General features: G+C 45.6%; 2 protein-coding genes across 2 annotated transcripts; both read left to right on the top strand.

Moving 5' to 3' along the window:
* The first annotated feature begins 66 nt into the window (after positions 1-66).
* mtg2 (mitochondrial ribosome-associated GTPase 2) lies at positions 67-4,330 on the top strand. The gene is made up of 6 exons (XM_028992651.1): positions 67-399; positions 543-690; positions 1,499-1,614; positions 1,690-1,908; positions 2,548-2,686; positions 3,426-4,330. The coding sequence occupies exons 1-6, from the start codon at positions 232-234 to the stop codon at positions 3,818-3,820; spliced, it is 1,185 nt and encodes a 394-aa protein (XP_028848484.1). The 5' UTR covers positions 67-231; the 3' UTR covers positions 3,821-4,330.
* Positions 4,331-10,805: 6,475 nt separating this feature from the next.
* Positions 10,806-11,683, top strand: her3 (hairy-related 3). Its single transcript, XM_028993401.1, has 4 exons — positions 10,806-10,925; positions 11,042-11,137; positions 11,245-11,326; positions 11,415-11,683. Exons 1-4 carry the CDS (start codon positions 10,872-10,874, stop codon positions 11,681-11,683), a joined length of 501 nt encoding a protein of 166 aa, XP_028849234.1. The 5' UTR covers positions 10,806-10,871.
* Positions 11,684-14,469: the final 2,786 nt, after the last annotated feature.

Raw genomic sequence — 14,469 nt, 5'->3', positions numbered from 1 at the left:
CGCTTTCTTGGCAGAGTATGAAAACCGCGTTTTCATAATTCAGTTTGATACTCGGCGGCCACTGTAGCTTAGCACGTCTGATGGCCGATTCTGCTTAGGTTTACATGTGGATTCGTATATATATATATAGTTTTTTCCACAATGTGCGAGAAAACATGAGGTCTACCCGTAGCTAGCCCAGTTAGCTCGTAGGCGGAGAGCCGAGCGTTCTCCCCTGCAGGCTCCCTTCTCATGGCGGGGGCCGCCAGTCGAGTGTCCGGACTGGCCTGCGGCACCTGGGACCTGCTGGCTCGCAGAGTCGCGTCAGCGCGTCCCGTCCGGAGCCTTTTCGCCAGCGGCGCGCTGTGCGGGAAGCCGCGGGAGGTGCGGAAAAAGAACGCGCTGTCGGAAAAGAAACTGGTAAACCTTCCCTTAATATCACCGCCATGTCACTGCGATGTACGGCATTGGCGGTCTCCTCGTACTGTCCTTCGAAGTAATTCGATAAATGTTCTTGTCGTGACGTAGCCTGGTGTTTTTTTTCCCCGTGTCTTGTTGTCCAGACACGCCACTTCATTGACCACCGCAAGGTGAAGGTGGTGGCTGGTTCGGGCGGGGACGGGGCCTGCACATTCCACAGCGAACCTCGGAAAGAGTGGGGTGGGCCGGACGGGGGCAATGGGGGCAATGGAGGAAATATAATTATTAAAGGTACTTTAATCGCTTAATAACACACAACTCGTCTTCCCTTTACCTCCCTCAGATGAACGGGCCGCTTCCAAAAATCTCTGCATGTCGAACTGACATTTCGTCTCGGATGGCGACCCGACGTCTGAAACTCGATCCCACCAAAGCCGAACTAATATTCATTCCAGCAGATTCTTCACCATATCAGGATCTTGCTCTCACACTTCTGTCAGATCTCTCCTAACTATAGCCAACCAACTGTCCTTCTCGATTCACATCATCAATCTTTCCCACTCAGATCCGCCTTTATCTATCAACACAGGACACCCAGATACTTGTTCGGTCCCTAGTAATCTCACGACTGGTCTACTGTAACTCCCTTCTAGCTGGTCTACCTCTATGTACCATCCCACCTCTACAAATAATACAGAATGCAGCAGCACGACTGATCTTCAACCTTCCCAAATTCTTCCTTCCCAAACACTCCTCTGCTACGTTCCCTCCACTGGCTCCCAGTACTGATGCTGGCCTACAAAGCCAAGCATGGGGTACCGTCATCCTACCTCACAGCCCTTAAAATACCTCGCACTGCACGAGGAAGACACTCTTCTGTGTCTCGGACCCGAGGTGGTGGAATGAACTTCCCCTCGAGGTCAGAACAGCTCAGTCACTGAGTATTTTTACTTAGACTAACTTGTAACTTTCTTATAGTCTGACTTATGGAAGAAAAACTACAACAGAGTGAATAAAATGATTGTATTCATGGTTTTCAATTTGGTCGGTTGTAGGTCTCTCTGGGTAAGTGTGGTTTTTTTTTTTCCTTCTTTTCCAGTAGACAGACAGGTGAAGTCTCTGTCCTTAGTCACGGCACTCTATCATGGGGGAAATGGAGAATCCGGAGGCAGTAAAAACTGCTATGGCCGCAACGCGCACAACACTTACATCTCTGTAAGTTCTAAAGACCGTCTGTGTCTGTCAAATGTATTGAGTGCTGAATTGCTTTATTTAACACATGTGGAACAGGTGCCAATAGGAACCATAGTGAGAGAGTTTGGGAAAACCGTGGCTGACCTGTCACAGCACGGGCAGGAGTATGTGGCAGCGTACGGAGGGGCCGGGGGCAAGGGCAACCGCTTCTTCCTGTCCAATGAGAACCGAGCACCAATGATTTCCACCCCTGGGGAGAAAGGCCAGGAGCGGGCCCTGCAGCTGGAGCTGCGCACCATGGCTCACGCGGGACTGGTGAGAGATTAGAGTTTGGTTTTAAGAAAGAAGAAAAACCCATTTGCATGTTGTATAAGGTGGTGAGTGACAGGAGAATGGTGGCTAAGCTGTCATCACTGTTGGACAACATCTCTCACCCCATGCAGGAATCTCTGCCCATCTCAATTGTACATTTGTAGATATATACATATACATTTTTTTTGTGCTGCTATTTACCTCTGCTTTTGCTGCTATTACTTCTGGTGGCCTAGCGGTTAAGGAAGCGGCCCCGTAATCAGAAGGTTGCCGGTTCGAATCCCGATCCGCCAAGGTGCCACTGAGTTGCCACTGAGCAAAAGCACCGTCCCCACACACTGCTCCCCGGGCACCTGTCATGGCCGCCCACTGCTCACTCTGGGTGATGGGTTAAATGCAGAGGACAAATTTCACTGTGTGCACCGTGTGCTGTGCTGCTGTGTATCACAAGTGACAATCACTTCACTTTCACTTCTGTTTCTATCCACTTTCTGCTGTAACAAAGGCAATTTCCCACTTGTAGGACTAATAAGGGTCGATCTTATCTTATAAGAAACAGTGATTTAAGGGCTGAATCATTTTTTAATCCAACTTTTTTGATTCAGGTTTTAATCAAATTCAAATGATTTCATTGATCATTAGGTGGGGTTTCCTAATGCGGGAAAATCCTCTCTGCTCAGAGCTATTTCCAATGCAAAGCCGGCAGTGGCAGCGTATCCCTTCACCACGCTCAACCCACATGTTGGCATTGTGAAGTACAGGGACCACGAGCAGGTGGCAGGTACGCGGTGCTCAAAATCGCATTATGTTGAGATTGTGCTCTGTTTTGAAGTCGAATGGCACACTCTTTAGTCGAGGAGTTTATGAAATGTAACAAGGGTGTGTAGAGGAGGCCTGTTACACATGCAACCAGACTATTTTTTTTGTTTGTTTTTTTTTAGTTTTTTTATATAATATATATTATGTTCTCTGGTTCTGCTGTGTTATTGTACACATTAGCCTCAATGTCAGAATCGCCTAAACGAAGGGGTGGTCCAGAGGGGATAACTCAAGCATGTAGGGAACACGTACAATACGCAACAACAAAGTATACAAATGAGGTATCGAACAGAGCTCCTTGCAGACATCTCTGTGGACCTTCCAAGGGAGTAAGGGCCTAGCAGACCCTAGGGACCTGCCAAACACACACTGAAGTCCCTTTATATAGGTGACCAGTCATCAGATGGTAGGTGGAACTTGTAGGCTTAAACTCCTCCCACAAAGTGAACCTAAAAGTAACAGGGATACAAAAACACAACCAGCCACACAGAACAGGTGGGCGCATAGGTCCAGGGATGTAACATCAAACATTTTCCTCCTGAATTAGCATTCTGGAGCATTTTCTCATCCTATTCTTAGTACATTTTCATTTAAAGTGTTTATTAGATGCCTTTATCCAGGTCTAATTAGATTAATGGCTGTTTATACTTTTCTTTTGGTAACCTGCTTGTATTTCACCCTTTTTTCCTATTCTGGTGCAGTGGCAGACATCCCAGGCCTCATCCAGGGGGCTCACCTAAACCATGGACTGGGCATTTCTTTTCTGCGGCACATCGAGCGCTGCCGTTTCCTGCTCTTTGTGCTGGACTTGTCTGCAGCTGAGCCGTGGGTGCAGCTGGAGAACCTGCGCTTTGAGCTGGACCAGTATGAGCCGGGCCTCTCCCAGCGTCCTCAGGCCATCGTAGCCAACAAGGTGGACCTGCCTGAGGCTCGGGCCAACCTTGACACCCTGAGGGCCCTTGTGACACAGAGGGTCATCCCTGTGTCAGCGGTCACAGGTCATAACACTGAGGAGCTGATCCTCCATTTACGGGAGCTTTATGATGGCTATCTGCTATCAGAAGGCTGCTCTGGCCAGCAGCCGGTGAAATGGTAGACTCTCATATCTGGCATGGCAAATGCAGACTCAATTTGTGATTGCTGTGGATTCTGAAACATGTCATGAGTGTCAGATGTTAGTAAATGGAGGCAGCTAGGAGGTCCTAACCAGTCTGGGTTCCAAGGAAAACCACACCCTTGTAAAATAAAGGTCACTGTGACCTCTCAACAGTTAAGACTTTTTAGCAGTAAGAAAGTTGAGACTTGGAGCTCATATTCAGTTGACCCATCATGTATGTTCTGGGGTAAAAACCCAGTCTTCCTTTGCTGCTTTACTTCTGTAAATGCAAATTCTACAAATTGTGATGTTCACACCGCAACAGCCGAACAGCAAAGTGCTGATGGGAGATGGACCAGTCAACATTCTGCCCTATAAAAGTAATGGAATTTTGGACTGAAGGACACGTGTAATTTACTTGCACCTGAAAAAAATGTTCTTATGTATGCGTGGTGTATTTAATTAAGTAGATGAATAAATATATATTTTCTGTAGGGGATATTAATTTGATTTGTTTAGTCTTCTGATTGGTGATTGAGAAAAGGGGTCGATTCGGTTTGCAGTCTTGATCACTGGGTAGTGAACAATAACTGAAATCCCATTAGAATGGCTGAGTTGGTAAAACACTGACCTATGAACCAGAAGAGTGTCTCCCTGACCAAGACCCTTAACGCTGAGTGTCTCCAGGGGGTCTGTCTCTGTAATCAATGATTGTAAGTCACGCTGGATAAAGGCATGTGATAAATGTAGAGGAAAAAAGTGTAAAGGGAGTTGAAAGAAGACAGCTTCTGTTAGTGGATGTAAGACAGACTGACTGTCCCACTTGGAAAAAATGATGTTACGTCATTGTGCTTGGGAGCCGCTAGATGGCGCTCATGTTTACTGTGGGAGAGATGCCCCCTGGGACTCAGTGCTGAAGCTAAATTTTATATTGGGTTTTGTTTACTTGGTTTAGGTCTCACCAGATCTCCCCTCTTTTAATGAAATTCGGAATTAAATAAGCATGATGGATCATTTCAGCTTTTTTTTTTTAATAATGTTTCTCCCACAAGGAAGGGGACTTTTTTTTCTCGAATAGCTTCATATCAACAAGGCAATAAAAAGCCATTGGTTTAACTGGACTTCTGATTCAGGCAGAATCTTCTAATCATGTTCACTCAAGCAGCACTAAGACCAGCTGGACAGACAGGGGACAGTCCCCCAGGAGACACTCAGGGTTCAGTGTCTTGCTCTGAGACACAATGAACCTGTGGCAAAATAGGTATTTTATCATCTATTTATCATTCCTTTACTTTTCTAGTTTACTCAATCTATTTAAATGTCAATTACTTTGGCAACGATTTAGATTTACAATGTACAGATAATATAAAACATGATATTGCTGTGATGAGAAACATTAGTTTTGTGCATTAAAATACATCAAATGGGTGAAAACTCAGACATTGTAAATATATACACACACACACACACAGTACAGGTCAAAAGTTTGGACACACCTTCTCATTCAATGTGTTTTCTTTATTTTCATGACTATTTATGTTGGTAGATTCTCACTGAAGGCATCAAAACTATGAATGAACACATGTGGAGTTATGTACTTAACAAAAAAGCTGTGAAATAACTGAAAACATGTTTTATATTCTAGTTTCTTCAAAATAGCCGCCCTTTGATCTGATCACTGCTTTGCACACTCTTGGCATTCTCTCGATGAGCTTCAAGAGGTTCCCAGAGGTGTTTAGCACTTGTTGGCCCCTTTGCCTTCACTCTGCGGTCCAGCTCACCCCAAACCATCTGGATTGGGTTCAGGTCCGGTGACTGTGGAGACCAGGTCTCCACTTTTTGTTTTTTCCACATGTGTTCATTCATAGTTTTGATGCCTTCAGTGAGAATCTACCAACATAAATGGTCATGAAAAGAAAGAAAACACATTGAATGAGAATGTTGGCCTGTACGGTGTGTGTCTGAGAAGAACTTTATTAGCAACAATTAGTCCTGAGTTCCAGTGGAACTCTTGAGGTTGTTAATCCAAGTCTGTCACTTTCAAATCTTCATTCATTATTATAGTACAGCCGGACACATTTGTACTGAGTACACAAGCAATAAAACTGAGCAAATTAACCCCAGTACAGGATCTAGTGTCTCGCAGATGTGGGTTCGACTACATCATTACTTCAAATTTTGTGTGTGTGTGTGTGTGTGTGTGTGTGTAACATTTCAACGAAAAACGTTTGCAAGTGACCCTTAACGCTTGACCAAATCCAAGTGGGCCGGTGGAGACCTTTTTCCCCTCCCTGGGGAAGCCCACCTCGGGGGGCACAGGGTAAATTGCCACTTTGTTAACGTCCATTGGGCTCCCGCGTGGCGAGGAGAGGAGGACGAACCGTGAAACTAGGAACGAATCGTTTAAGCGCGGCGACCGCGGCTCAGCATATGGCGCCCCGGCCCGCCGCCGCATGCTGACACCAACAAATTGGCGATTTCATACCAATTTTCGGGTCTGGTCGGACAGCGTCGCGCCACACACGCAGTACCGATTCATTACCGGGGAAAAAACGGACGATCGCGTATTTATTTATAGGAGCAGGATAAGATCGTATTATATATGTATGTGCATATTATATATATATATATATATATATATATATATATATATATATATATATATATATATATATATTAGATAGATAGATAGATAGATAGATAAAATAGGAATATCCAATATTTCATATTTCCATGCCCTGAGTCTGCGTCTGCGGCGTTGGCTGAAAGCTCCTTTTCCCACATTTCTTTGTGCGGGCATCTATAGGCACCAGCAAGCACATTCTCTCCGGGAAGAAGAGACCATATTTCTGGGGGCCAAAAATATGAAGCGAGGAGAATCGGGGCGACGCCCCCGGCCTTTTCACGGCCGCTCCCCGATTTTCCACTTCTGGGGTAGAATAGAAGTGGCCTGGGAAACCTGCTTGGCTAGTTGCACACTAATGGGCCCATTCTCTTCCCCCGATTCCCAACTTTTGGGGGGATTTGGGGGGCAAGATGTTTTTTTTTTTTTTTTTTTTTTTTTTTAAAGTGCACTGCGTGGCTTTTATAAAGTGATGAAACATGTAAAAGGCAGAAGAATAAAATAAGAATAAAGTTGAATGTGAGATCAAAAGGCATAAATATACTTTGAGGCTGTTATATTTGAATTAAATGTGAGTTTTGGAGTTACCTCAGACTGAACGTAGGTGCCTCAAAGCAGGTAAAGTCAGTGCAGAAAATGTCAAAGGATGCAAAATGGTTTCATAGATGAAGGAAGCCACCCCGAAGATCACCTTGAATGAAGGTGAGCTACGTCAGTGATAACAGTCCCCGCCTGCTTTATAATTAACAGGCAAATTTTAAATGAACTGGACCACTGAAGTACCCAACACCCCAACACGCACTTGTCTATTTCAGTCTCAAATTTGAATCATTTTTAATCCAAATATGTGTATTTAAAGGCATAACCAGCATCTATCTATCTATCTATCTATCTATCTATCTATCTATCTATCTATCTATCTATATATATATATATATATATATATATATATATAGAGAGAGAGAGAGAGAGAGAGAGAGAGAGAGAGAGAGAGAGAGAGAGAGAGAGAGAGAGAGAGAGAGAGAGAGAGAGAGAGAGAATTTATTGAGTCAAATTGATCAGTTATAGGCACTTTTTTGCCTCGATTTGCACAAGGTTAATAAACGTCCTGTAAATACCCCATTCGGTGTAAAATATTTATTCTGACTGAACGCCATAGGACGGCCAGTGACGGCCTGGTATTTCCTACCCAGTCAGCGTTCTTTGTTGTTTTAGCGACGGGGAAATTAGGGTGCGCAAAAAAAAAGGAGTAAAAGTGGCCGCTTCATTCTTATACAAATGCGGCCGAAGTCGTGCGGAGTAAATGGCAGATGTTTTGCAATTGAAGGCACTTCAATGGCCGGGATCTCCAGCGCGCCACAATGACGAGGCTCGGCCTTTGTCAGGCGCCTGTGTCTTTCAGTGAAGTGCGCAACAAAAGGGGGGTTCGTCCTCCGGCGAGTTATAAAGTTACTACCCGCCAGTTCATTTCGCGGCCCGAGTGGACGCGGAGCGGCCCCGTAGCCAAACACGGCCCATTGTGGCCCCTCTTAAATAAGCAGGAGGCCAGTCTATAGAAATTCATGATAGAACATGTTTGATCAGAGCTGCTCCGACGGGACAATCGCCCGGCTCTAACTCTTTATTTACTGCTCCTTTCTCCGTGTTTTCTGTCCAGAAGTTTTTTTTTCCCCCAACATAAATTATTCCAAATAAAACCAAGGGAACTTTTAAACCTTGAACTATTTCTTCTGAAACGTGGTGAATTTTTAATCGGTCGCGTTCCTCAAGAGCTGGACCCGTAATCGGAATTTTAAAAGGGTTCCTTGTTCGTCGAGAGTCGTGTGCGTGCGGGAGGAAACTCGAGGGATTTATTCGGTTTTAATATTAGTGACCCGCGGCGCGCGCTTCTCCTCCGCGGGGACGCGCGTTCACCTGCCGCCTCCTCCCGCCATTCACGTGCTAATAGGTACCAGCATCGGCCCCCGAACGGCAGAAAAAAAGAGACGTTTATTGCAGGTAATTGTGTAATTGCTCCGCTAATTGTTGTTAACAAGTCGCCGAATGCGCCGATTATTGGAGCGCTCCTTTCTGCGCCCCCGTCGCGCCGCGTCCATGACAAAAGGCGCGCGGGCGTTAATGAGCGCCGGGCGCGCATGCGCAGTCCCTAATGACCGAACGCCGTTCGGTGTAAACGACGTGTTTATTACGTGCGGCTATGTGCCTTTATGAACGCGCGAGGCAAGTGCTGAAGAAGAAGAAGAAGAAAGAAAGTGAAGTGATTGTCACACGTGATACACAGCAGCGCAGCACACAGTGCACACAGTGAAATTTGTCCTCTGCATTTAACCCATCACCCTGAGTGAGCAGTGGGTAGCCATGACAGGCGCCCGGGGAGCAGTGTGTGGGGACGGTGCTTTGCTCAGTGGCACCTCAGTGGCACCTTGGCGGATCGGGATTCGAACCAGCAACCTTCTGATTACGGGGCCGCTTCCTTAACCGCTAGGCCACCACTGCCCGCAAAAAGAAGAAGAAGAAAAAGCGCGTCGCCCTTTTTAAGCGTGAAAGCGCGAAACAAAAGAGCCAGTGGCGTCTCCACGCGCAATAGTGGCGCCGATTTTGCGGTGCATTTCACGCAATTGTCATTGCTTCCGTGCGCCTGTTTGCGTGCGACGTGCGACAAATATGAACGCGTGCGCGCCTCGGACGCGCCGTTCCGTTCCGCTGCCTTTGCGCCACTCTTACTCCGACACAGGAGCCGGGGCAATTAGGGTACAAATTGCCCCGGGGCGCATTGTCTTTCACACCAGGCCTGCGAGAAGGTGTTGAGAACAGATTGACTTGGTTGTTTGGGGTAATTACACTTTTACGCTTTTCAACTCAAACGAGGTATTAGCTCGAATTCAATATATATCGTTTTTTAAGATTAATGGGTCTTGATCTTAGAAGGTTCTTAAAATGTACATTATTCTGAACAGAAAGAAAGAAAGAAAAGAAAACAATGACATATTTGACTATTAAGAAATCATTGTTTCTTCATTTCTGTTGTAAGCCTGGCATCTTTCACCGTCTCTCGAACAAAATGCCCCCCCCCCTTTTTTTTTTTTTCAAAGCTACGAACCACAATGCTGTTCGGTGCGTAAAAACGCGCGCGTCCTTTGACTGGCTTACGTTGCGCCAGACGCACAAAAAAAAGGGGAGGTCGGGGGGGGGCAAAAGAAAAGATCAATGGGCGTCTCTTTCACATATAAACTCCCATCCTTTCTCTCGCACACACATGTAAATGTGGGATCCCTTCTATCTCTGTCCTCTCCCTTCTTCTTCTTCTTCTCCTTCTCCTCTCCACGCCATTTTACGCAGTTGATACGTCGCGCGTATTCTCCACCAGGACGTTCCCAAGGAAGGAGGGGGGGTCTCTTTATAGAAAAGTGTGGAAAATCGAGGAGCGAGGGCCCCAGACAGGAGGCGTTTCTCCGATTCTCCTCGCCCCGAAGCCTCCGGGAACCAAATCTATTACAAGCAGCCGCGACCGACGATCTAACGTCGAAAATTGGTCCGAAAGCTCCCCACACACGTTGTAAACTTGTTGTAAACTTATTTTAAACACCTGGACGGGCGTAGGGAGGCAGGTCGAGGTGAAACTGCGCATGCGCGGAACGAAGCACGGCCATTATGGGCAGAAAATCGGGACGTTGTGAAGACATGGGCATGATTTCCACGGTGCTGCCTTCTGGCCCGCGGCGTGAAAACCAGAAAGAAAAGGCGTGAATAGGTGGCGCTGTTAAAAGCCTCTCCGAGGCGCGACGGCCTATTTGTCGCATTATTTCCCATTTTATGGAGATTCTGTACGCTTCGTGTGTAATATTACCCCACACATCGCTGCCTTATCTTCCTTTCACTACAACCAAAGCGCATTCATTACAGAAATGATGCATTAAATACTGACGGCAATTGCCATCAATATTTCCAACTCAGCTTTGCTATTTTTTGGTATAATTTGACATGTCAAACGTATCCAAGTGGCTTGAAAATAGCCAACCGAAAATTAATACCCTTACCAGATATCAGAATATGACACTTAATAGTTTAAAATCGCCAGGCAGGACGTACATAAAGAATAAAGTACATGAAGTGCACGACAACAGCATTTATAAAAAAAGAAGAGAACAAAAAGAACCAAGGGTCTAAAATGGTGCATAAAATACACAATCGCACTAAATTATACAGCATAAATGTGACGTTTCGGTAAAATGTCATTTTTGTACGTTTTAGATGCGCTCAATAATATCAATATTGCGCGTTGCTTCTTGCTTTTGATCCAGCTGGTCACGTGGTGCAGGTTTTTTTTTTTTTTTTTTTTTTGGACCCGCGGAGCGACTCCGGCCAATAAAAGCCGAATTCCTTCACTCGCCGACCTCCAGCGGCGGAGAAACATCTTCAGCGTCCACGATGGCGGCTGCGGCGGACCTTTCGGCGAGGGTGAAACTCTTCGGCAGTAAAAAGGTCGGTGTTTCTGACCACGACGTCGGTCGGAACACTAATACTAATACTAATACCAATACTAATACCAATACTAATACTAATACCAATACTAATAAGAACGCTCCTCACACGCGCAGGCTTCCAAGCCGCTGATGGAGAAGAAGCGCAGAGCCCGAATCAACAAGTGTCTCGATCAGCTGAAAAGCTTGCTGGAATCCTGCTACTCCAACCAAGTGAGTCTTTCTAAAAAAAAAAAACTTATTTTACCTTATTAATTGCTAATTGTGCTCGGATCTCTTTCTTTCTTGGACGGATGTGCAGCTTTTCTTTTTCTCCGCAGATTCGGAAGAGGAAGCTGGAGAAGGCGGACATTCTGGAGCTGACGGTCAAGCACCTGCTTCACCTCCACAGGAATCAGAATGGTGGGTCGCATGTCGCCTGATCGGTCATTTATTTTCCTTGATTTAATAAATAAATATCACCCTCACCCTCCCATGGTTCAACTCGCAGGGCCGTCTGTGACCTCTGACCTCGCGGACTACCAGGCGGGCTTCAGGAGCTGCCTGGCCGGCGTGCACCACTTCCTGCTGGCTGCGGACGCGGACCGGACCCGCGGCTCCGGAGTGCTGACCCGGCTGACGCGGCTCCGGGCCGCGGGTTCCAGCACCGCGGACAGCGACCCCTCTCTGGAGCGCGGAGCCCCGAGGCGGAGCCCGCCTTCTCACATGGAGGCCAGTTCCCCCAAAAGTCCTTCAGCAGGTCACTGGAGGCCCTGGTGAAAGGCCGACAGCACTGTGTAAATGCCACAATAATCCATTCTCATTTGCCCATAGAAATGCTACGAATTGCACTGTGTAGATATGTAGACTATATGAATATATGATTTATCTTGTTGTTTTTTTTATAGTCATATTTTGTCATATTTTTATAATAAAAAAAAAAACAAATGAATGAAAAATAGGAATCGCTATTGATTTGTTAACTAGGGAACATCCGTACTTCATCCATGCATCATATTTAATGCAGGGCCTTGTCCTCAGTGCTGACCCTTATTTAAGTGCGACGGTGTATTTCTTGGTGTAAAACAGGCAGGGTGGTTTAAAACATTTGCCAGGTCAATTGTGTGGACAACTATCCCCTGTGGGAGAAGCTGAATGTGTTTTCTGTACATTATGGACGACTGTGGGCTGAAACACTCACATATCTGGCAACGCAGCCTCCATCATGTGGGACAGGTTTAAATCACCCAGAATAAAGCTGGCAGTCATCATAACCATCTTCTATTAAAAGATTTTAGGTAATTTAGAAACATTTTGGGGGGATAGGAAACTAATGTTTGGTGCATTAAAAAGACAACAAATGGGACAGGAACTGTACTTTAGATCTATTATTATGGCATGTTAGGTGCCAATAATTCAGGATAATTGTCCCACACTGTCACAATCAGCAAACCTCAAATCTGGAGCTTCTTAAAGAATCTAAAGCATGGAAACCAGATACCATTTTATTGGAGAAGCTGGGTAGATGGGAGCACATCCAAATGAAAGTTCCTCAAGTGATAAGATGATCTAGTTTTACTCAAAACGTGTCTAATTATAAAAGTATCCAAGTCAATTATTATTAGACAACGATTTAGTATTACAATGTACAGATATTATATAACATCATACACTACTGGTCAAAAGTTTAGGGTAATTTAGAAATGTCCTTTTTGTGGAGGGGGAAACAATTGTGCGATGCTTTAAAAATAGTATCGAAATGAAAAGTCCAGTCCAGTCCATCCATGATATAAATGACTCTGCTGACTGTTATTGATGGTACATCTGCGAGGAGAGGAACATTATCAGCAATAATTAGCCTTGAGTTTATGTGAAAACTATTTTAATTATTTTAGTACAGCTGAACAGAGTTGTATTGATTATAGGAGCAAATATAATTATAGATGATAGGTTATAGAAGCCAAGTTCACACTTTGATAGTATCTAGTGAATCAATGTCTATAATTAATTAGTGTCTTTGTTGTAATTGTTTCCATTCAAACCCATGTCGTGTACTTGTTTTCAAGGAAAAGCAACGCGATTTCTAAATTATCCTCGTCCTGTATATAATGACATTCTCCTCTCCATCATAGGGACAACTTGTGTCTACCTCCTCCAAAGACAGAATTGATGCGCGAACGCGCCCCAAACGTTCCCCAAACGTTGCCGTCAACGCAGTCAAAAATCCCGCATTTTTGCAGAATAAAGCTGAGGTGCCATCTTGATCCCCCTGCAGGACAGCGACGTCTTCACCCTTGTCCCGCTGAATTATTCACAAGGCTCCAGTTTAAAGATCAGGTGTCCCTTTGTCTCGCCGGCCCGGGCCTGGTTTTTTTGCCTGCTCACTGTGTCATAAAAGATGCTTTTTTGGGCGAGATAACCTTTGGAAAGAAAGGCACCTTGCGGCGAGGAGAATCGCCGCCACGCCCCCGGCCTTTCAGGCAGGCGCTGGCGGGGCAGCAGCGTGCTGTGGGCGGTGAAAGAGCCGCCGAGAAGCCTCCTCTACTTCCGAGGCGTTCTGCACTAAAAGATTATTAGCGATTTCCTGTCGCCTCCGCAATCAACACACGCTTTTATTCGTGTGTGTTGCAATTACGTCGACTGGACGCCGAATGCATTTATATCGACCAAAAAACTACATTTATATTGAAGGAAGTTTTTTTTTTTTTTAAATGCACAACATAAACCGCCACACGCGTCGGGCTGCATCCGGTCTGAAGGATCCCGGTCGGCCGAATCGAGGCCACAGCAGGACGGAAAAACATAAAAAAAAAAAAAAAAAGATCATGACACTGTTGTTTTTTTTACGGTTTATTAGCGGGGACCGTCAGTGGCATTTCTCTCACACGACCGTCCGCCTGTCATTTCTCCAGGTCTCGTAGATGGAACTGGTCCCTGAAATTAAACCGTGCTACGAGTCCACCACGCCAGAAAAGCACTTACAAAGTTACGCTGCAAAATATAATCTAAAAGGATGATGAACAGGAAGAAGACAAACGTGTTTAAATAAGTTACTTCGGGGGATCTGGGAGAAATGTGTTATATTCACAACCAGAACCTGGAATATGGACGCTCCTCCAGCAGCTTTGTTGGACTGCTTATTAGTTAGCAGTTGCCACGAGTTACCAGTTTCGCCGATACCAACCTGAATTTTACTAGGACTTTTGCTCGATAAGGAGACCTGTGGTAAAGCACATCCCCGGTGGAAACTGCGAGATCACGTCATAAAGGTCTTATTATTATGGCCCGGTGGAAACTGCTCCTGTGTAAGCGTCGCGGTCGGCGAGGCCAGTGCAGCGGTGAATTGTGGGATGTGTAGTTTTTGCTGTGTCAGCGCGTCGTACCGCCGGGCCATAATAATAAGACCTCGATGACGTGATCTCGCGGGTCGTGGCGTTGAATCGTTACATACTTCATTATATAAGCAACGTTTGCGTGAGTTTTGCCATGCTCACGGCAGTCTATCATTGGCGGACTACGGGACTGGACCTGCCCCGGAAAGGGACGGATCAGTACCTTCTCGTGAT

Source organism: Denticeps clupeoides, chromosome 10 (assembly GCF_900700375.1).
Source record: "Denticeps clupeoides chromosome 10, fDenClu1.1, whole genome shotgun sequence".
Lineage (NCBI taxonomy): Eukaryota > Metazoa > Chordata > Actinopteri > Clupeiformes > Denticipitidae > Denticeps > Denticeps clupeoides.
The sequence above is the reverse complement of the archived record's forward strand: the minus strand, read 5'-3'. Positions and strand labels throughout refer to the sequence as shown.